This window comes from Coptis chinensis, chromosome 5 (genome assembly GCF_015680905.1).
Source record: "Coptis chinensis isolate HL-2020 chromosome 5, ASM1568090v1, whole genome shotgun sequence".
Classification (NCBI taxonomy): Eukaryota; Viridiplantae; Streptophyta; class Magnoliopsida; order Ranunculales; family Ranunculaceae; genus Coptis; species Coptis chinensis.
Window position 1 is genome coordinate 81,359,996 of NC_141460.1, and position 24,708 is coordinate 81,384,703.

Consider the following 24,708-nt stretch of genomic DNA (forward strand, 5'->3'; position numbering starts at 1 on the left):
TTACAGTTCATCCAATTCTCAACTCGTCAGCTAGGTATGTTTTTTATATTGTGTAGTAATGGTTCAAGGATTGATGGCGAAGAAATAAAAAAGCTTTTAGAAACTGGTGAAGGCTGAAGGGGGGTGGGTTACTAGAGGAAAAATGATCTTTTTGGGTTTTTAACGTTTATTTGGCTATATCGATCCAAAAAAGGCCTAAATTCTCTCCTAGGATATGGCGTGGTGATCAAGCAAGTGGACGTGTTATCTCTCTATCCGGACATCCTTGTGTCATCACTCAATAATCATTTAAATGAGGCTTTTTGCTAGATTCTCACAGGATATAAAACTTAACTGTTATAACCTTGGTCTCAGAAACTTACTGCAATATACAATCAAATGCTGATGCATGTCATTTATGAAATGATACAGAAACTATTGTATGTATATTAGTCTGAGTTCGAAGAACAAATCTTTACTCTATTGCTATATTGAGACTTCTAAACCATTTATTCGTCATAGAAAAAGGAGAACAAGATGTTTAGTACTAAACAGAAAAATATTTTTGGTCTTTTCAAAATATTTTAAGAAATAAAGAAATATACTAAATCTATCTAATATAATAAATGTTATATAATAAATGCCTAGTTTTTATAGAATGTTACTATACCACCCCCAAACAAAAATATGTTTTGTCCTCAAAGTATGAAGAAAAAGAAATAGATTACCATAAGAACATGAGCAAAAACGGCAGTAATCTGTACTCTGTTCTCCGTTATGAAAATATACCACCCCTAAACAAGTTTGGAGCGTGGTTGGATAGATAAAGAACAAGAAATACATGGTTTATCTTAATAGTAAGCTACGTAATTATTCTGCCATGAAATTATTGGCGTTTTTTTTTTTTTCAGTTTTTCTCAAAATGTATCTCTAACCATATAGAGGGTTTTTACAAGAAGATAAAATCATACGTTTATCCAGTATCATTTTGGTTACTCTGAGGCGTAAGATTTTAATTTTTATATCCTCAAGTTTTTGAAAAACTGTGGAGAGATGTTATAAAAATAACTCGTACAAAAGCTGTGATTTCTAAAGCTAAGTTTGAAAAACAAACCATAACAGGTGATCTTAGGCAACTTTCGTGTGGGCTCTTTATTGAACCCAATCCAGTCAGACTGTGGCTTTAGTTATGTGTGTTAGGGGATTTACTGTACAAGACTTAAGATGTGTCGTACGAATATCATGGTGATATGGGAAACCCTTAATAACACATAACTGATCCTCAAACTGCCCTTAGAAGAATGGAGATTGCGAACTTCTAAGGGTTGGTCTATGTGGAATCCATTACCCATTTTGTTTTTGGAAAACACATAACTATTGATGTATTGAGAAACTCTATTATAAGCACAAGAAAAACAAGAACTTTTATGAAAAGGTGATAGAAGGGTTTTTCTTTTTGTCTTTTTGAGTTTTTGTTCCTAAATTATTTCTACTAAGAAAAATCACTATGAGGAGAGTGATCCTCCCAATAGAAGGAAAAGAATTTTGAATTTAGATGACTCAAATTGCGAACCATCCCATGGTTTGGCCTCCCTAGATCTTCTACCTCTTGTTTTGCAAGTAGGCAAATCTAGTGAAGAGGACTAGCTCTATTTCTAGATAATCTAGTCTCTCCTCTCCTACTCTCTAGTTATCCCTCGTTAAAGCCATTCCAACTAGATTGTAAGACGAAACTCGAAACAACTAGAAATCACCCACAGAAGAAAAAAGTTTTCGAAATAAAAGGGCTCAAGTTGCCAACAATCCCATGGCTTAGCATGCCTATGGAAGATGAAACATGCTAAACAACCATGAGAGACAACCGTAAGACACCTTCACTCAATCCCCATCGCCCTCTGCTTTGTTTCACATCTCTTCTTTATAGAAGAAAGACTACTCAGCGTCAAAGGTGAGATTGAAAGAAAAATGCTTATGTAAAAATAGAAAATAGGGAAATGAAATTAAAGATATGAATTGTAAATGACAAGAATAGAAAAGCTATTATGAAAACAAGTGTAAAATAAAGAAAAAAAAATTGTATACTTGCTCCATAGGGGTACACTACTCAAACTACAAGTAAAAGTGCTAACAAGGAATATGCAAGTATACATGGACTCAGGGCTCCGGCACTTACAACCACACACTCCAAGTGGAGTGGTCCAGTTACCTTAATGATGCACTTCCATGGAATGCATCAAGAAAACATAATATGAATATTTTATAGTCAGATATTCAAGACTATATGTGGGTTCGTTTTAAGTCAGATTCTCCAAGACTATGCATTTGAGATGGATGATATATCTGTTGTTAACTATATACTAATAGCCTAAACAGTTGGGGATCTTTATAGAAAAACATATGAAAGCCTTTACCCCCAAACAGAATTAAATTATGCATTTGGAGTGTAGTAAGATGTAGAATGATAAAAGAAAGCTTATATAACGCATCATGGAATTTATGCAGTAACCCATCATTGAATTGTCCAAGAGAGTGTGAGTGTGGTAGTAGTTGTTCTTTATGAGGCTTAGATGATGCGACATATGACAAACTGGGTTTTTTAACCACTTGAATAAAGGAATCATCGTATGCTCTCAAGAACTCATATTTCACCTTAGATTTTATTTCCTCTTTTTCTGGCACTTCAATCATTGTGGGGCTCTTCTCAACTGCAATGATAGTCTCAGGAGTTTGTATGTTGGGCAAAGTCTCTTTACTGGTAAGGTTTAGAAAATTATGAAAGATTTCAAAGACAATTAGCTTAAGTACGAACTTGAGGTTTCTTTGAAATGGTTTAGTGGTACAATCCTCAGAATTTGATGGATTTTTAATGAATGGAGGTTGGCTTCCAAACAGTGTTAACTCGGGGGAATGATGGTCGGGTGGTGGTTCTTCATATGATCTCGAAAACTCAGGGAACTCTTCATCTAGCTTTGGTGTTTCCACAAAATTGTGGTTCATACCAATAATATTAAGGATGTCACAAATTTGTTCCATCGATAAGTTTTTAACGACCAAACTAAAATTAGATCCACTTTCCACTATAGAATTTATATCCTCTTCTCCAAGCACTTGATTTTCTTTGTCCTCTTTGTCTAGAACTTTATAAATTTTTTCAATGTCATCATCCAAGTTTGTCGAGTTACTCTCCAACACAGGTTCTAGACTTTCTTTTGTCGGAGTGTTCTCACTACAACAAAAAAGGCTTTATATCACTATTAAAAACAGTGACAAAAAGTCTTTTGTCACTGTTTTTTTTTTTTCCAAAACCGTGATAGAGTGGGAGTCATTTTTTTTCCCCCAAAACCATGACAAATATTTGTTCCAGACTAGCCTGTATCCACCACATAAAATAGTCACAAAAGAACATATATTTTGTGACAGTTCTAACAAAACAGTAATGTAATTAGGTTGTAACCATCACAAAAAGGACAACTATTCATGACGGTTTGGTTAAAATCGTGATAAATATATATTTTGTTTCAAAAAAAAATATCGAATACACATGAAAACAGACCTCACATGGAATTGGACCGGTAATAAACCACACTCTGAATATTATCCATTAAATTTCAAGTAGCATTCATAAAGTGCTAATTCCATTGAATTATCGGCCAATTCCATTGGATAACCAATATATATTTATATATTCAAAAACATAATGAAGTAAATAACACATTTCCAATATAATACATTTAAATTAAATCAGCCAAATCCAATTGAAAAAAAAAAAAAAAAAAAAAAAAAAAAAAAAAAAAAAAAAAAAAAACCTAATCTCACCCAAGTCGATCACCCACGTGTATGTCTTAAGCCTTGTGGTTGTTCTGCATCTGGTTTTCATCTTGAGAATAGTTCATAATACATTCTTGGATGAACTGAACAAAGTCTATTCGAACGTCACTCCAATATCTCCTTGTAGGTGTAAGCCGTTTTACGGCCAAGATTCTTTATCTGAAATATAATAAACCAATCGTATAAAATAATTGGAAAAGTTACATGGTGCTTCCTTACAAAAGATATATTGACATATTAGAATCTCTAAGTATCCAATGTATAACAAGTAAACAGAACGCTAAAATATGGAAAACACTTGATCCCAATTCCAAGTTTAGGTTTCTATATAGTGGCCTAACACTATACTAATGAAATGGAGAAACTAACAAGATGTCTTTTGGAAAATCAAAAGCCAATATCAAGACTTAATCACAATTTTCAAGGGTTAATGGATTGTTTAATTGATAGAAGTTACGAGTAACTAAGTAAGTACCTTGAACAATTGTATAAGAGCCCAAATCAATCATAAGCTCTTGAAGAGATAGTAAAACCAATCTAGAGACATCAAACAAGAGTTCAACACCTTGCCGTATGAAAAATGAAGAGAATCGAATAGGAGTTGGATTTGTCGAACACTGGATGGTGTTCCCTGAAATAAGAAACGAGTGATACAAATTAAAAATAACTCTATAAGGATATAGAATGTCCAATGCATGACTAAATTCTTATACATTACACACTTTATACCTCCAGATGCACCAACCACCACCAGGGGCTGCTACCACTAACTATTACTACTACCATTTATTTATTTTTGGAAAAGTTTTGCTTGTGTGTGTTGTTGGAAGTGTGTTGTAGAAGGTCACAATAATAGAAGAAATCAAGTGTGCAAGGAACAAAAAGGAATAAATGGATAAAGACTTCTAAACAGTAAGGATTTAAGAAGCAACTTTTACTTCATGAATTCAATATTTATCCCACATATTTAAGCAAAATATGTTTCTTTGAATAGATGTGGTAGCAGAAAAATTTAAAACAACAGTGTGGGTATTACGCTTCTGACTCTACACACATGAGATATGATCTGAAGATGATGCTATGTAATGCAGCATTAAGTAGCAAATGAAAGCATTCGGCAATGTCAAGGACCTCTTTAACTAATGTGGCTACATCTAGATGTTCCAATTTCCTAAAGATTTACATTCAAAAAGAACTAGAAAAACTTACCCAAGTCCTTCTTGGGACCAGGAAGCTTCGTACTCTCCACTTGTTGTCCGAAATGTTGTTTCTACCATGTCTTCATGAAAAACAAAATAAAATAAAATAAAACTTTCTCTAAACACTAGAAAAGGAAAATAAAAGCAGAAGAGAACTCACCAAGAGAACTTAAAACATCATAAGAGCTAAAGATCTATCGGAAAAAAAAAACATAATGAAATGAGTAACTTTCTGGAATAAACTAAACTATTACGAATGAGACAAGCACACCTGGTTAGTCAAACCAACAGAAGGAATCACCAATATCAAACTCATAATATAGCGTAAATATGAATTACAACTTGTATGTTATTTGAGTAGATTAGGAGAGCAGTAATATTTTGTTTTTAACCAATAATATTCATTCTTCTAATATCTACGTATACATTTCCAGACCCCGGCACTCATCTTGATTATCTAGTATCACATAAAAGGTTGCATTTCCGTTGATGCAGTTGTGTAATGAGTGAATCCATGACTTTTCCATCAAACTTACCTCTTCGCAGAAGTACAATTTATGCTTATTGGCCCCTTAAGACAGGGTCACGTGAATTAAGTATCTTTTATTGTTAAAGCGCTATCAGAGTTGAGTCACACTAGTTGTTCCATTGAACCTATTTATGTGTAAATAACCATGATTCTAATCAAGCAATAGAAGCATGAGTTCATGCAACTGACAATGTTTCCATAAGACATACGCTAATTGATAAGGAAATAATAGTACAAAATGAACTCATTCTGAATTTGGGTTTAGGCATCGGAATGGATTTCATCTATTTACGGATATGATATTAGTCATTACCAACTCAACTAGAAAGCAAACACTGAATTTATAACCTTACTATCAAAATAGAAATGCTAAACAGATTGTCATATTGAGTCGTTTATAAAGTTAACTAGAGGATTGACTCCAAGTTGCATCCCAATTTTTAGTAGATACTAATTCTTCTTACAGAATGGAAATATGGTATGAAATCATTGTGTTTCTATTAGAAATGTACCTGCATAAGGAATTTCAACTGCGAATTCGATGCAACAGAACACAAAGAGCATGGCAGAGAGACCAGAACTTGCGTAGGACAGAACCACTACAGGGCCAACAGAATAGCACATGCCTATGTTTCAATAGTCCTTCAAGTCACCATCCTTTTCCTTCCTCCTTTATTTGGGTTTGGAACCGACAATGAAAATAAATTGAGTAGAGTAGGGGTTAGTACAGTTGAGTATGGATTAAAACTAAATTAAACATACTAGCATATGCAATTGATTAAGTGACACGCACCTAAGAGTCTTTGTTCTAAGCTTTCTAAAAATAACTACACTTGAGAAAGTTAATTTACCACATGTAAACAAAATACAAAAACCATACAAGTTCAACATATATATTAACTATATCAGTGTGTTCAATAGAAGCTATGTAAACAATTAATCTTTGTACTAGTCGAAAACATAAGCAAACAATATCAACGAATTATTATAAGAAGTAAAAATAAGAGTAACGAATACATGCCATTACACACAAACTTTGTTAGCTTTCAAAATCTGGCCGTATATGGTATTAATAATCTAATCGGTCTCAATACTACACTATTGACATAAAAACAAATATTTAAGCATGACTACAAAATCAATCAATACCTTAGCTTGAGTTAACTCTTTTGCTAGAAAGAGAGAAGACCAAGGGCACAATTAAATCATACAATCACTATTATTATATGAGCATGGTGATGATGTTTCTCTTATGAGAATTGTAATTTAACACATTGTATTACATTTAGTGTACACTACAAGCCAAGAAAAACATGCCACCTAGACAACCTGAGAAGGTGGCAAGAGTGGTAAACCATTAAAGAAAACCAGCTTACCCCCTCTTCCACCCTACACTTCTTAGTTCCTACAGTTATAGCCTTCAAATAGACAAAAACAGCATAATCGTAACAGACATTCAGAGTTTTAACAAAATATGCTCTCTAAAACAAGAAGAGGGATTCACATTCATATAAATTATAACATACAGCTTAACTACCAAACATTATATTGCACCTACTTGCCAAAAAAGCACACACAACAACAATTTTGCTCAGCGATCATCTCAGGAATGTATACTGAAGGGCAGAAGGCCTTCAATCATGGTTCAGAATATTAAAAATGCCATTTGTAATCAAAATAGATATTGATTTTTGAGTACATAATTAAGATACTGATACTGTAGAATATTAGTCGAATGTTTACTTTTGAGTTAATACTTGTACTTTATAATCTTAGCCTTGCATATGAGAAGTCAACATACATCATCCAACTATTCAAGTTATAACATCACTACATCTCAACAATGAACTAACCAAAACCAAACATATATAATATAATAAATAATATATAATGATTATGAAAGCAATGATGAGAAGAAAAAAGGAGCAAGAAAACATACTTGTAATGGCAGAATCGAGTTTGGAGAAGTGAAACAAATCTTGTAATCCCTTTCCCACTCCAAATTGAAAAATAAAACCCTAAAAAAATTCAGTGCTTTAAATGAAAACTTTCCTTTACTTACCTTGTTGAGATGAGAGAAGGAGAAAGAGCAAAACGAAAAAGAAAAATGGTTAATTGGTGGAGGCAGAGGCGGAGGCGTTGGCGGACGAAGCTAAGTGGGTGAAGGAGAAAGTTGGCTCGCTCATTTGGAACTGTACGTCTAGTATTTTTTTTTCTAAGTTTGTTTAGTGTTAAGATTATTTTAGACGGGATTTTTTTTTTTTCTGGTGGCACATAGCCACGTATGGGCTGGAAGTGTTTGTAGGAAGTGGGAGTCTAAACATGGGCTCATTGGGTTGTGTTTGTGTATGTAAGTAGTTATTTTTTAGTGGAGTTATGGCGCGGACTGAAAACTAAATGAGGTCATTTAAGATGGTGACATAAATTGCGTGAGTATGTAACTATTTTGGGAGAATAGTCACAAATAATCTTCAATACACAAATTTTTCCAAGAAAAAAGGATTTGTGACGGTTCTAGATCCGACAGTCACAAAAAGCATTTCAAAACAGTCACAAAAGCCCTTTTCTGCCATTTGTGACTGTTTTGATCAGAACAATTATAAATAACATTTTAAAACAGTCACAAAAGACCTTTTTCTACTAGTGTCTCATGCATATAGTTATCATCATAAAATCTGGAATTCATATGATAGTTAGGTGGATAGTGATGTGGTTTTAATTATTGGTCATCAAGATTGGCTTTAGCAATTGGTTTTGTTATAACAACACCTTGTTTCTCTTTTTGGTTGGGTTCTAGACTGGTGAAAAGAATATTAGTCTCAGATGTGGTATCGATTGAAATGGATTGGAAAGAACAAAAGGTCTTTCCTATTTGTTGTATTTGAATTTTTTGCTCGACCATTGCTTAGTAAAGTTGGTATGTGATAGATGGTGGAGTGGGATATGAATTAGATATGGATGGTAATGTGAATGGTAATGGACTTTGGGTGAAACTGCACTCTGACTGACCATATGGATACATGAATGATGGTTGACTATCTGTGGTGGAATTCCATGAATTGTCTACATGATTAGAAAACTCTTGCGTGTATTGGGTACTGGGGAAATTTGAAATTTGAGGTTCGTAATCGTAAAAATATTCCATAGGAGGCTCGAACTCGGTATATGATGTGCATTAAGACGCCCAATGATACGAACTACCATAACATGAACAAGGTTCTGGGTTTGCATTGTAATTCCATGACAGTTGCAATGCATATTGATATGACATAAATGCTCAAACAAGAATGATGCACAATCTGCAAAAATTCATTTATGACCTTGAAGTTTTTGAAAAGTTTGCTTGCAATGTCTATAGATTAGAAACTATGCACTGTTTGAATTTAAGAGTGGGCGCAAAACTGGGTTTTGGGAACTACACGCGTCAAGGGAGAAGATTGCTACTTCATCAGATGGTGTGCCACCAAGAATCTCACCCATGGTATTTCTGGGGGAAGGGAGTGAGGAAGGTGGTTGGTCCATTGGAATCTGGTAGCTCACTACTCTCTTTGTTCATGCTAAATGTTTGTCCTGATGAACGTTACTAGATTGGCTCTGCTTGATTGATTTTATCTTTTTAGTTTGGTCTATGTAACAAACATTTCACGCAACGTCCGTTCTAAAGTGGGGCTTAATCCCACTTTTTGTTCTTTTAGGGCTCAGGTTTAGCCTTAGCATTAATGTAAAGAGGAGACTGAAAATTAAATCACATAATCATCCAAGCATGCTTAGTAACACAGAAGTATCCTCTTACACTTTGCATCAATGAGGTTTAGAAATTACTGCCCAAGGTGTGCGTACACGACCCTTGGGGTGAAGGTGACGTGGTGGGGTTGACAAAGTATTTGGTGTCTTGAGTGTCAACCCACCACTCGAGCTTTTCTTTACGGTTACAAGTTTAATCTAACTAAGACCCACAAGTCGGGTCAAAATGTTGGCAAAGTCAATAAGTTACAATTGATTGCCTTCGTGGGCCGCCTAAAACAAATTTGCTTTCATGGGCTTAAAACTATGAAAACGGTAACACGAAAATTTAACTACGTTTAACTAATTAACTATTCCGTAATGATTAATTTAAACAAAATGCGTAAAAGTTTGGAAAGTGTTCATCAAAGATTGGAACTTCAACCCCCAAGTTGGGTTGTGATGTACGCGCATGGTACTACTCTTTCGTGCCTCGCACATCCAACCGGTCCAAGTTGGTTGAATCCCCAACTCTTGGTAAGTAAACTTAAACAAAAAAACTAACTTCCAAAACTTAAACTAATTTTGTATTTATCCTAATTAATTTTTGTTTTGTTTTGTTTTGACTTATCTATATGATATTATCTTAATCTAATCATGCATAAACAACAATTAATGAAAACTAAAACATAAACATGCTACTAAACTAATTTTAATATTTAACTTTGCTGATGGATTACTAATTCATTTTAATTAATAAAAACTTTTAATTTTAAAAATGCTTTTTTAATTGAATTTTTGGTTTTGAAAACTCAAAACTTTGCAAATCTATCTACTTTTTATCTACTAACAATTATATTAAAAATACCAGGGGGGTATTAAAGTGGACTTCCACACGAAGATTCCATTGGACGAAATCTTCGTTTGAGAAAAAGGAGGTGCGGTCACGTGTCATTTGCGGGCGCGTGTGAACGGTTCGCGGGTGCGTGTCTGACATGTGCGATCGCGATTACGCGCCTTGGCGTGTGTGTAAGCGACGGCGGGCGTGGGTTCTTTTATCCGTTTAAGCTCGTTTTTCGACAAGAAGTTTTGGTGATTAGCCTCTCGTGCTATTCTTGGGCTCCGTTTATGCTTGAAATGTGCTGAAAACATACAAAAACGAAACATCGAAGAATGAAATCAAGAAAATAAAAACTAAAAAAATGAAATTAAGATTGAGAAGAAGGGTTCAATGAGTGTTGCTTTTCTCCATCTTCCCCTTCCCATTTGAGTCCATGACGGCGGCGCCATTTGTTGGTGATGGAATAGTGGTGTGTAGGGTGTTGTTCATCTTAAATTCTTATGGGGGGAGGAATGGTTTGATATATGGAAACAACTTTCTCTACTATTTTCTAGTCTCTCTTACTTTTTTGTTCCTAAGTTTTAATGGTGGAAACACTAATTCTTATCTTAAACTGGTTGAAATCTTAAACACATTCAATAGAGAAATATGGAATAAAATTGGTTTTAATTTGATGATTGTCTACCCACAAAGTTATACTCATTTGAACTAGTCAAATAAGTATGACTTGTGTTTGTGGGATTAATCAATATGAGATAAGTAGAGAAAACTTGTATATAAGAGAGGATGAAAAACGTGTATTGAAAGAACTAAGAACTTGTATTGAAAGATTAACAACTTGTATTGAAAACACTAAAGCTTGAAGAACATAAAAATGGAAAATAAGTAAATAACAAATTAAATTAAAATATTTTATCTAATTCTAATGACCAAAGATTAGCTTTAGGGTTTCTACTCCTAACAAACCAAATAGTTTGGATCCTAAAACATTGGATAACTAATTATCTACATCTCTTTGGTTTATATAGGACGCCAATTACATATTTGTCCTTCTTTCTAGAAACAACCTTTAAGCTTTGTGGGCTTTTCCCTTAAGCCCATACAATTGAAGTCTTGATTTTGGCTTTAGGTCACTGAGTTCGTAGCTTTCAGCTTTGAGTCCTTGAGTCTTTGATTTGACTTTTGACTTTTCGGCACTTTTGCTCCTAAGCTGGAATCTTTCCAAGCAGCGTAAATAGTAATTTTTTTTGCCCTAAAATGCACATATTAGAAATATGCGTCTTAAATGGCATGTATCCTACAAATGGTAGCAAAAACTATAAGTTGTCTGTTCATTAAGTATAAGAATGACATAATTGAACTATTGTAAAGGTAATAAAATGCACATTTGGGGACTGATCATGGGTCCACGTGCTGCGTCTAGTGGTGGATCCGTAAGTCGATATTGCAAAATCTGGCCTGAGGGAAAGCTTGTCGTACTGATTGTCTGGGCAGCTTACTCGCAGAAATTGGAGTCCAGGTTTAAGAGATATGAGCTTCGGAAGTTGGATGTTTTTCTGCACGTAATTCCGTTCTGACATAATTATGTCATGTTTGAGTCCCCGGCTTTAATCCGGCTTTGTTGAGCTTCACATGGTCTGATTAGGAAGACTTCAGCTGTATATACTATTCATGTGCTTTAATGCATGTTTAACCATTATTTTTACATTAACTATAAAAACCTGCAAAAATATGAAAATCTAATTATTTCATGTTTATTAAACACATAATTAACCAAATTGCTATGTCTCTACGAGGTTTAATATTACAGTTTTGGGTGCTTATCAAGAAGTCCCCTTTATGATCTGGACACCACACCATTGTCTTTCCCTTCCACTAAAAGTTTGTTCATGACTTCCGCGCAAATCCCATGGTTGTGCGGCAGTTTTTTGAAGTTATCAGGAGGTCTCCAATCACTATACCAAAACAGGATATTAGTAACACACACTATTTTTGGTTCCTAAATTTTTTTAGGCGTAACTAAATTCCTAATGTTTTCTGGGCGTTATATTTGTATATAAAATAGTACTGGCCCTTCACTAGCAAATGACTGACTGACTTTAGCAGTGCATCTTTTAAGTACAGCTTAACACTTGCTTAAGTGAAAAATTACCCAACCAATTATCCCTCCATAGATTGATACATTTGCCATTACCCACCACCCACCGTGAGTTGGGCTTTATCTCTTTTAGTCTCCATTTTATACCCTCCATACAAAACTAACTTACAAATTGGACTAACAAGGGTATTATTGAGGGTACACCGTTTGGAGCACTTATCAATCGGCTGAACAACTTTTTCCAATGGCAGAAGTGCACAACAAGTTAGTGGATCAGGAAAAACTGTTTTTCCAATCCATGATCCATTACTTTAACTTTGACTTGGTATTTTTATTCCATACCGAACATACTGAACAATGATAGGTTCAGTCGTTCAAATAATAATTATTACTCTAGCAAACTACTACTAGTTAAATCAAGGATGATCCTTACAAAGACATGGAAAACGACATTTTCAAAAGGTAAAGATATATATGGGCCACATCAAACTCACCTTATTGAACAACCTGTTATGCTTGTAAGAGTTTTTGTGGGCAACAACCCAAGTGAGAATCCCTGCAAAAGTTAAAGGGCATACAAACCAGAGAAGTTCCATGTTTTTTGAGCAGGTGAAGATGTGAAATAATTGATATATCAAGTATATAAGTTCAATTATGCACCTACAGGCTACAACTGAGATACAGAGGGAAGCGAAGCACTAGACAACCCAGTTATTCCATTTCTAAGGCAAGCGTCAAATGAACTTGTCAAAAAACCTGGAGTATTCGTACCTTTCACAATTATGAGTTTTCATAAAATTGGGATATGCTTTCATTTCATCATTTGATGTATCAGAAAATTAGTACTCTATGCCACGTGGCATATAATCGTCTGAGATATACCTCTTTAATTGCAACCATTAGTAATCGATCAACAAATGAAATAATTCGTCCACACGTATGACATTTAAAATGTAGGAATAATTTCGATGTAATGTAATGTAATATGTCGACAACGTATGACATATTAGACAGAGTGTGAGAGGTAAATCGTTTTTAACTTTTCATTCTAATTATTTTTGAAACATCCAAGGTGTAATAATTGTAAGAGTAAGTCCAATGGGGGCTATATGGACTGCTAAAGACAAATATAGCACCCAAAACCACAAAAATATCATTCTAATAGATCAGTTAAAAGGGTCTTAAATTTGGAAGGAGTTAAAACCCAAACCCAAAGTTAAGACCTTCGCTAGCAATTTCTTATAATAAGTTAGGAGATGGGCGGCATAGTTTTCTCGCGTCCGGTATTAAATTTCGACGGACGGTAAAATCTGTCTTCCATTCAAAAAAAAATTCAACTTAAGTTACAAAATAATGACGGATGGCGAAACTATGTCGTCCGCATCATTTAGCGGATTGGTTTTTTATTTTGGGGTGCCAAATTTGGTTGGGCAAAAAAAAAAGACCTATGTGACACCTTTTAGTAGCCCAATTTAGTAACTCTCCATTGGACTTGCTCTAAGGGACATCCCATCAGTCAGGTGATGTGCACGCACGATAAATCCTTTAGCATAATGCGATCCCCAGACATACAAATGCCCATCGCACTCACCATATTGGAACACTTACATACTCAGCAGATCAGTGACTCGTCACTCGACTTAATCTCGTGACATCATCACATACTATTGTCATCATTACTAGCTTATCCTTAAGCCCCTTTCCCGCCGTAATAGATGCACCATTACAGCCATATACCATCATTACGGAGAACACCATCATTACATTTTATGCTAACTCAGATAGACCTACAACTGCTATCCACGTGTCTCTCACAGGCACCTGTCATCCATCTCGACCGCACATCTCTACATATCAGTACATGTTGTCACACCCGATACTCACTCTCAATGATTATAAAAGTCACCATTCAGATCTATGTGTGACTTGATTCCAATCTCACTAACACAGTGCTAGATACATAGACATCTTCTTACTTATGAAGAACAATCATTAACACCACACCAAACCATCCCCTCGTTATTATCCGAACTTAAGAGCTAAGAACTAAGTATTAATCCTTAGTGTAAATTTAGACATTTACAATAATATATACCATACATAACAAAAAATGGAAGAGAATTAAAGTCTCAAAAAATTATACATACTTAAGCAAGTTGAGTCCGTACTTGATACCTTGAACCATTGCTAGATAAATTTCCACTTCAGTGATGTGAATGTATCTTGCATTCCTGCACAATCTAATGGGAAGGGATGGATTACATAGCCGAATAACCTAGACTGCTTGGTGCATCACTCACCAAAAATCCCGGACACATAAGTTGAATACTTGAATAGGAAGGAGCGAGAACAGGGATACCAATATGAAGCCGAAGGTGTAAAAATGGAGCATTACATACATAAATAAATGGCAGTTACAGGGTTTGGTCGATCCTACATCATAGTTGATATCGAAATATGCATTGTTACTAATCAAACCACCTTTTAAAAAATGACACTATTGCCTATTGGAAATTCTATAGGAAATCTACAACAAATTGAAGTAGGCTCGTTGCTTGACCAAAAAGATATTTGGACTAAAAGTGCAAGAGTCCGAATTTGTGGACAGACTTGTCCACAAACAGCAGATTTCTATTGGTTAAATCCATTTTCGGTCAGTTTAACAGTGTTTTTGGGCAGTAATACAATTTTTTTGGGCAGCCACTCCACCAATCAGAAGCTGAGGTCTTGTGGACAGCAAACAGTTGCTTGTCCACAAACTTATTCTGAAAGTGCAAACAAAGTTTCCACGTGCTCATTCAAATGGTAGCTTGGAACTTTGACAAATTTTGGGTATATACTTTCACCTCAATAATACTAGTTGGAATTGCTAAGAACAACATAAATTATTTAGGGTTATTTAGCTTTTGGCCCCTTTATATATGGATATTAGCGTTTGGCTCTTTTAAGTTGATTTATTCGTTTTTTTTGCCCAGTTTTACATTAGTTGAATAGGTCAACTTTAACTACATCGTATCATATTTTCAAAATGGCATTTTTACCCTTCACGTGACTTGTATGTGAAATTCATAAATACCAGTTTTGTTTTATTTCGATCCTAAATTCCATTACAATTTTGTTTTAGTTGATTTCATGCAATTTAAATGACCATGTGGTAAGTATCTAATTAAAAGAAAAAAATCAACGGTTTGGATGTTAGTTTTTACATATCATGAGAAGGTGTTAGTTTAAAATTAAGGTACTTAAACTACTAATTAACAATTACCCTAATAATTAGGGTTTGGGATTACTTGCAAAATTTGGGGGGGTTTTTTTTCTTTTTCCAATTACAGTTTATTTGTAAAGTTGAGCATAAATTAGCCAAAATTATGCCATATAAATTGGGATTTTTGTCAAACTAGGATTATATTGTGCATAATGTACATAAAATTAGCCCCAATTACATGTAACAAATTGGGGCTTCCATCAAATTAGGGTCTATTTTGCATATTGAACATAAATTGATTCTATTACGTGTAACAAATTGGGGGTTTTGTCCAATTAGAGCTCTATTATGCAAAGTGAATATTATGGAGGTATGTTGGATTGTGGGATTTAAATATATTTAAAAAAAGTCATTCTATTTGAATATATTTTTGTTTTTATCCCTCTTTCAACAAAACTTTTAGGTTTTTAACTCCTCCTTTATTAATAGACTTTGGGAGCAACATTCAAAGCTTCAAGGGCTAGTTATCAACAATCGTTGGATGTTAACCTTAAGATTTAGACAAGTGTAAATTATATTTTGGTTTCAAAAAATAGTCACATATAAGGGGTATTTAGGGTATTTAGAAAGTATGAGGAGCAAAACTTAGGTTGAAGTTAAATTGACCCTGTCAATTAACGGAATTGGGGCCAAAAAGGGATAAACAAACTTACAAGAGCCAAATGCTAATTTCATATAAAATGGGGCAAAAGCTAATAAACCCAATTATTTACCTCTGTCAGTAAATTTAAAATGCCTTTGGGAGTATTTTTATGAGAGAAATATTTGTTTTTGGACGAAGACGTTTGACCAATTTTTTATTTGTATTCCAACGTGTTTTCTGTAGATTCCCTTTCGATGGTGACTTTTTTAGTGGAACTATTGATACGACTTTTTTGTACCTAATTCGCTTGGAGCTCTTGGAGGAAAGAACTCTGGGAGAAAAAAATCACTCAACATTCTACAGGAGTTAGATTAGATATTAGTTCACAAGACAAACGAAAAACTCAATGGCACTGCCTATAGAGCTGTTCGACTTTGTAGTCAAAAAAGGAAATGGCGTGAAAGGCATGATCGATTCGGGACTATCAGAGGTCCCAGATCGATTTATTCAACCTGAACATGAGCGAATCAACAAGAAAAATATGGACTCGCATGTCGTGTCACTCCCACTGATCGATCTTTCTGAGCTTGACGGCGCCAAACATGATCAAGTGGTGGAGACACTTGTGAAGTCCGCTGAAACTCTTGGATTCTTTCAAGTGGTGAACCATGGTTTGTCTATCCAATTACTTGAGGAGCTCAAGGATGCTGCGCATCAGTTCTTCAACCAACCTCCAGATAAGAAGTCAGTGTATCTGAATGGGGTAAGCCCAAGTCCATTGGTCAAATATGGCACAAGCTTTTTGCCAGAGAAAGAGAAAGTACTGCAGTGGAGGGACTATGTTAGCATGATTTATACCAGTGATGATGATGCTCTTAAACACTGGCCAGACCAGTGCAAGTAAGCTTTATTAAGAAGCACATCCTTTTTATGAGTTAATAATTATATATAATTTTAGATTGGTTTATTAGTCTAACTATTAACTATATTAAAGGAAAAATGATTTTCTGGGCATAGCCAAAATTCAATACAATGGGCAACAAATTTTCTAAATTTTCTTTCAACACTTTGGCCAATGTGGTTTCCAATTTTAACAATTTGGGATTACGTATGTTGCCGTTCAAATTAGGTAATAGAATGAAAATTTTCTATTTTCTTAAATATATATCATTATACTTTATTTACAAAATGTTTTTAAGTCAATGTTATTAGACTCGGCAAGGGGATCGGGTTACTAGGTTGAATCGCACAAATAAATAGATATACATTAGTAGATTGTTCTGTGAATATTAACGTTGTTCTTGTTGGGGAAAACAATATCAATCGATCCCCTCTAAGATAGCTTGAATGAACATTCTATACTGCAATCGAAAAATCTAAACTTTCACTACAACCAATTTAGCAAGTCCAATTCTTTAAGCAATTAACAACTATCACAAACAAGTAATAATAATGCAAAGAAAGTAAAACATACCACAACACAAGATATAATGTGGTTCAACCAATGATACCTAATCCACAAGAGCAAATCCTTTATAAGATTGGGAATAAAGATTACAATCACTCTTCACAAGTCTCTCCAACATTTACAAGATCTCTCTTCTACAAATCTCTCTCCTTATAAGCTTTATCTCTTTGCAAGGGTTTTCTCTCAATTTTGGCTGCTCTCAAAATTGGTTTTCTCTCACTTCTGTGTTATACTAACATATGAAAATATTTATAGACTCCCAAGTTCCAATTTTGTTTCCTAAAAAAATTAGAACCCCAAGTCCAATAGGCAACTCCAATTGGTTTCCAAAACGAAACTAGTTTCCAATACTTCACGAGGTAAGGGACTGAACAATCTCCCCCTCCCGAACCATGAGGGATAATACTTCCACGCATTCCCAAATCAGTGGGAGGAGTGTGCCACCAATCCGGCGGTAGCACAACAAGCATCGAACTTGCCTTTGGGCAAAACCTTGGTCATCATATCCGACCCATTCTTTTGTCAGTATGGATCTTCTATGCATGCCGCTTCTCTTCTCTCGAACTTCTCTAATCCAATGATAACGCATACATATGTGTTTAGATCTAGAATGAAAACTTGGATTCTTGTTCAACCTGGATGGTGCTCACGATCACTACACGAACTACAAATTGTTTACGCTTTAGCCCTAGTTCATTGAAGAACCTCTTCATCCATATCATCTCTTTATAACACTTCGATTGGCTGCAATATACTTTCAAACTTCGTAGTGCAGAGGCAACACATTTTTTGTAACTTCGATTGCCAAGAAACTGATCCCCCTGCAAATGTAAACAGATAACCGGAAGTAGACTTCATCGAGTCAACATCACCTGCCATGTCTGCATCTGTGTAGCCTTCAAGCAAGATTTTACTCCCACCAAAATACAAACATGCCTTGGAAGTGCCCTTGAGATATCTCAATATCCACTTAACACCTTCCCAATGCTCTTTATCCAGATTTGACAGAATTCGGCTTACAACACCAACAACGAAAGCAATACCCAGTTTTATACACACCATTGCATACATTAAGCTGCCTATTGCGGATGCATAAGAAATCTTTTCCATTTCATTCTGCTCATGCTCACCCTTTGGACACATACTTTTGGTCATGCGGAACTGGCCACCAAGCGGACAACTGACTGGCATCGTTTTATCCATGTTGAATCTCTTCAACACCTTTTCAATGTAGTTTTCTTGTTAAAGCCACAACTTCCCACTCTTTCTGTCACGAGTGATCCGCATCCCAAGTATCTGCTTTGCTTAACCCAAATTCTTCATCTCAAAGGACTTACTCAAGTCTTTCTTTAGCTTGGATATCTTATTGATGTTCTGGCCAACTATCAATATATCATCCACATACAACAAGAGCACTATGAAATCCCCATCTAGAAATTTCTGAACAAACACACAATGGTCAGAAGCGAACTTTATGTAGCCATGCTCCACCATAAATGAATCAAACTTTATGTACCACTATCTCTGCTTCGCTTTCAACCCATACAAGCTCTTTTTCAAATTGCATACCAAAGTGCTCTTTGCCTTTGACCTCAAACCCCTCTCGATCGGTCCATATAGACATCTTTTTCAAGATCTTCATGAAGAAAAGTGTCTTGACATCTAGTTGCTCAACCTCTAGGTTCATTCTTACGGTCGGACCCAAGTCTGACCTAATAGAAGTCATCTTAACTACGTGAGAGAAAAATTTTATCAAAGCCAATACCTTTCCCTTTGATTGAATCTCTTCCGCAACAAGGTGAGCTCTATCTTGCGTGGATGTGGATTATTCTCCTCATGCTTGACTTTGAAGATCCACTTATTTTTAGAACTTTTTTCTTCTTTTCGGTTTTCAACTAACTCATAAGTGTGATTCTTATGCAAATAATCCATTTAATCGTGCATGGGCTTCAACCACTTCTCATTATCTGTACCTTCAAGAGCCTCTTGATAGTACATAGGTTATCCACCATCAGATAGTAAAACATACGTATGTGGTGGATACCTGGTGGAAGCTTGTCTCTCTCTGTCGGATCTCCTTACCCTATCTTCTTATGGCTTAGGAGGATGCACTTCTGCTTGCTCAGGTGGTGGTTCATGCACTTCATCTGTATCTTCTACATCAATAGGTTCTATCCCATCATAAGCAATAGGATCATCATCATGAGCTTCAAACCCATGGTTCTCTGCATTCTCAATGCCTTCTACACGTTCCACAGCAGGAACTTCTAGATTTAAGTCAACAAGATCATTTGTGAAAGCTTCTAGCTTCTCACCATTCTCAAAGTCTGCTATGGTTTGGTCTTCTAAAAACACAACATCTCGACTTCGGATTACCTTCTTGTTGATCGGATCATAAAGTTTGTAGCCAAACTTCTCATCTTCATAACCCAGAAAAATGCACTTCTTGGCTTGTCATCAAACTTGGATTGCTCATCCTTGGGAATATGAACAAATGCCCTGCACCCAAATACCCTCAAGTATCCATAATCAACATTTCTGCTTGACCATACTTTCTCTAGATAATCACTATTCAGAGGCTTCAAAGGTGATAGGTTGATCACATGTACGGCTGTGCACATTGCTTTTACGCGATAACTCCTTGATAACTTAGAGTGAGACAACATGCATCTCATTCTTTCTGCAATGGTCCGGTTTATCCTCTCGACTAGACCATTGTGTTGCAGTGTATTGGAAACGGTTTGCTCATGACGAATCCCATGACTCTTGCAATACTCTTCAAACGGCCTATTGTACTCACCCCCATTATCTGAGCGAATACACTTCAAATGCTTCCCTGTCTCTCTTTCCACCATGCTATAGAAAGTCTTGAACACACTGAGAACCTCATCTTTGGTCTTAAGACTATATGCCTATATCTTTCTTGACGCATCATCAATGAAAGTCAAGAAGTACAAAACTCCCCCGTGGGACATCACTTTCATAGGACCACATAAATCTATGTGTACTAGCTTAAGGACATTCTCATTTCTATGAGAAGAGAATCTTTAGAAAGACACCTTGTGTTGCTTTCCAACCAAATAATGAGTGCATCTATTTAAATACGTACCTTTTATGTTTGGCAAGGCCTTTTGCTTGGCAAGAACTTCTATGCCTTTTTCTTCCATATGACACAATCTCTTATGCCATAGTTTGGAGGAAGCTTCTTCTTGTGCCGCATTCAACTCTGCTTTACACAAACTATAGCCTGTATCTTGTAAAGCGAGCAAGTTTTCTTCCCTTTGGCTACTACAATGGAACCTCTACTCAGTTTTCATACCCCATTACCAAACGAGTTTTAAAAGTCATCATCATTTAACTTCCCAGCGGAAATTAGGCTTAGCCGGATGTCAGGGACATGTCTTACATCCTTGAGTGTCAAGGTGTAGCCAACATTGGTTTTTATATGAACATCCCCAATGCCTATTATCTTTGAGACGCCACTGTTACCTATCTTTACCTCACCAAATTCACCACAGCTGTAGGTAGTGAAGAATCCTCTCAGGGGGGGTGAGGGTGATAGGATGCCCCCATTTTTATCACCCACTCTGTATCCTAACTTGAGGTGCTAACACAGCACTCATTACAATCTGACACAATTCCCACTAGACCATCGTCTACTAGTGCGGTAGTATCTCGCCCGTTTTTGTTCCTCTTTACCATGTCTTCATGTACCGCGGTTATTCTTCTCATCTCTCTTCAAGATTCTACACTCATACCTGGAAGTGACCGCCGGTGGCACAATAGTAACATTGTCTATCCTGTCTTAGGAGTTCTAGCTTTACCCCTAGATTTGCTTCATCATCATCTTTAGAATGAGATGGTTTTCTGCTCTTACCTCTTCCCCACTTCTCTGTGACAAGGATCTCTGAGTGAGAGGAGCTGCTTCATGAACCCCTTCTTGTTTCCTTATTCAACAATGCCCCGGTAGCCATCTCTATAGTAATTATTCCATCCTTAGCGGCTCCGCCAAAAGAAACTGCTAAAGTTTCCCAATTGTCGGGTAAAGAGTTTAATAGTAACAAAGCCTCAACTTCGTCACCCATATCAATCTTTGTCAACTGCAACTGATTGATGGTATTTTGTACTTCATTAAGATGCTCAGACATTGAGGAACCTTTTTTGTACCTCGTGTTAGCAAACTTTTTAATGATAAGTACCTTGTTTCCAGCTGACTTCCTCTCATAGAGGTCTTCGAGTTTCTTCCACAAGAAAAAAGCGGTAGTCTCTTGGGATACATGGTGGAAGACACTGTCATCAATCCACTGTCGAATGTACTCAATTGTTTTTCTATTAAGCTTGCTCCATTCAGCCACCGCTATTGCATCTGGTTTTACTCCTCCATTCTCAATGAGTTGTGCCAAGTCCTTGCAATAGAGAAAGTCTTCCATCCTGGTTTTCCAAATAGTGTAGTTATCTCTATTCAGACTAGTCATGTGAGTGTTTACAGAATGGTTCATCTCAACAAGCTATTTTAACTCAAACCTCCTCTCAGGAATTTTATCAAACACCTTTCGAGCAAGATTTGGATAACTATCTTTGTGATTAATCTAACCACGGCTATGATACCACTTGTTGGGGAAAATGATACCTATCGATCCCCTAAGATAGCTTGAATGAACACTCTATATTCTAATCGAAAAATCTAAACTTTCACTACAACCAATTTAGCAAGCCCAACTCTCTAAGCAATCAACAACTATCACAAATAAGTAATAATAATGCAAAGAAAGTAAAATATACCACAACACAAGATGTAACGTGGTTCGGCCAATGATACCTAATCCACAAGAGCAAATCCTTTATAAGATTGGGAAGGAAGATTATAATCACTCCTCATAAGTCTCTCCAACACTTACTAGATCTCTCTTCTACAAATCTCTTTTCTTACAAGCTTTATCTCTTTGCAAGGGCTTTCTCTCAATTTTGGTTGCTCTTAAAATTGGTTTTCTCTCACTTCTATGTTATACTAACATATGAGAGTATTTATAGACTCCCAAGTTCCAATTTGGTTTCCTAAAAGAATTAGAACCCCAAGTCTAATAGGCAACTCCAATTGGTTTCCAAAACGAAACCAGTTTCCAATACTTCACGAGGTGAGGGACCTAACAGTTCTTTCTCCAATGGTTAGTGGGTGTAGTATTATTTTCTCAAGATTCATAGGTTCTCCCACCAAACAACACTAATCTCTACCATAGTACAAAATATCGTGATATAACATAATATATCGCTATATATATCGAGATTTCAACAAAAGATATATAAAAAACAATGTTGCCCATTATGTGAATTTTTCCATATTTGGATGCCCATAAATTCATCTTTTCCAACTATCAATATGTTGGACCACACATCTATTTGTCAATATCTTATCTCATCTTAAGTATATTGAAACTACAAATATTTGTCAATATCTTATCTCATCTTAAGTATACTGAAACTACAAATATTGTGCAGGGGGGTGGCTCTTAAGTACCTACATGCATCAACCAAGATAGCAAAAACGATATTGGAAGTTTTAATGAAGGGTCTTGGAGTGACAATGGATACCTCAATGGCTGATGCATACATGGGGCTAAGGTTGGTGAATATGAACTTTTATCCAACTTGCCCCGCTTCCCGTGAAAGTTAACAATTGGTGCTACTAGACACTTTCAGATATAGGCACACTAACTGTATTACTACAAGATGGTGTTGGTGGTTTATCTATCAAAGTAGAAGACAACGGAAATACTGGGAAGAAGGGAGAGTGGATAGAAATCCCACCTATTGATGGCGCATTAGTTATCAACATTGGTGATACATTGCAGGTGGGAATGATAATATCACAACCTAGGCGGTCCTCAATATTTAGTGCATGTGGACAATGGATTTGCTTTCAAAGGGTTTTGATATGTGTATTGATTTATGTACATAGACTTGATCTAATTTACGTTATTAAGTCTTGTCTTGCAGATACTAAGCAATGGAAGATACAAGAGTGCAGAACACCGAGTTCGAACAACGAGTACACATTCAAGAGTATCCATACCATTGTTCCTGGGACCAAGACCAGAGGTGAAAATAGGACCACTTCCCGAAGCAGTTGACAAGGACGGAGGGACCGAGTACAAAGAATGCTTGTTTGGGGAGTACAAGAACAATTTCTATGGGGAATTTCACTATGGCAAGAAGTATCTGGACTTTGCAAAGATCACTCAACCTTGAGGCTTAAGCTGGGCTTTGTACCTAGCAATGGAATAAGGTCCCCTTTGTGTTTGTTCAGAGTCTTCCATTATGTACAGTTATGATCCTCTGTATTTGGATCTTGTACTACCATCTTCTTCGTTCTAGCATAATAACAAGGGTTAACTAGTATTACCCCCCACTAGATGACCCAATTAGGAACCCCTAGATGGGAAATTAGGGTCTTCCCCCTAAACACACGGTCAACTTGGATTGACTGTTAACTTTCAAGTCAAGCAATTGAAAATGACATAAATGGCCCTCATTGTTTTCAAGAAGAAATGTTTAATTTTACTTAGGTGGGGGCAGTTGTCTCATTTTCAGTTATTTGACTTAAAAATTAACAATCAAACCAAGTTGACCGTGTGTTTAAGGGTGGGGGGGGGGGGGGAGACCCTAATTTCCCATCTAGTGGAGGGGGGAATCCTAATTGGGTCATCTAGTGGGGTGATGGTGGTAATACTAGTTAACCCTAATAACAACCCTATATGTAATAAAGTTTTCTTATAAATAAGCATCTCCTCAGTGCTTTCTAATCAAGATTATAAGAACAAGGTCAATTTAGAATATTTGTTGAGGGGGAAAAAATATAATTACATAATCTATCTAGATGATACTAACAACAAACTCATAGGATCATTTGGTGCAAATTTTTTTGCTAAGGGGTGTAGATGCGTGCAACATATTTTTTTGCACACAAGTAAGATTAGTTTTATTAAATGATCTAGAGGAAAAGTGTTACAATTATTAATGGACATGACAATTACAACCAAGTATTTCTTTCTCAAACCTATAGTAAGTCATGAAAGCTCCAAATTAACTCTCGTTCATTAAAGGTGGCTCCTCTTTTAGTTGCACCATTAGCATCAAATTTGGTTTCCTGCCATGTGTGAGTAAAGTTCCCAATCTTGCCCACCACTAACAGAGATGA

The 24,708-nt window shown here is 35.9% G+C and overlaps 1 protein-coding gene and 1 long non-coding RNA gene across 3 annotated transcripts; one reads left to right on the forward strand and one right to left on the reverse strand.

The window, feature by feature from the left end:
• Positions 1-3,779: 3,779 nt before the first annotated feature.
• On the reverse strand, positions 3,780-5,195 carry LOC147499261 (uncharacterized). Its single transcript, XR_015194449.1, has 3 exons — positions 5,017-5,195; positions 4,283-4,438; positions 3,780-3,966 (listed from the first exon to the last, which is right to left on the reverse strand). It is a non-coding gene; the product is annotated as an uncharacterized LOC147499261 (long non-coding RNA).
• An 11,114-nt stretch (positions 5,196-16,309) lies between these two features.
• On the forward strand, positions 16,310-24,344 carry LOC147499262 (scopoletin 8-hydroxylase-like). 2 transcript variants are annotated; one of them, XM_086561095.1, is made up of 3 exons: positions 16,310-16,945; positions 23,010-23,132; positions 23,495-24,344. In XM_086561095.1, the coding sequence occupies exons 1-3, from the start codon at positions 16,452-16,454 to the stop codon at positions 23,757-23,759; spliced, it is 882 nt and encodes a 293-aa protein (XP_086417221.1). In that variant the 5' UTR covers positions 16,310-16,451; the 3' UTR covers positions 23,760-24,344. The 2 variants fall into 2 exon arrangements, with proteins under 2 accessions (XP_086417221.1, XP_086417222.1); XM_086561096.1 differs by having other exon boundaries at positions 23,508-24,344.
• The last annotated feature ends 364 nt before the right edge of the window (positions 24,345-24,708 follow it).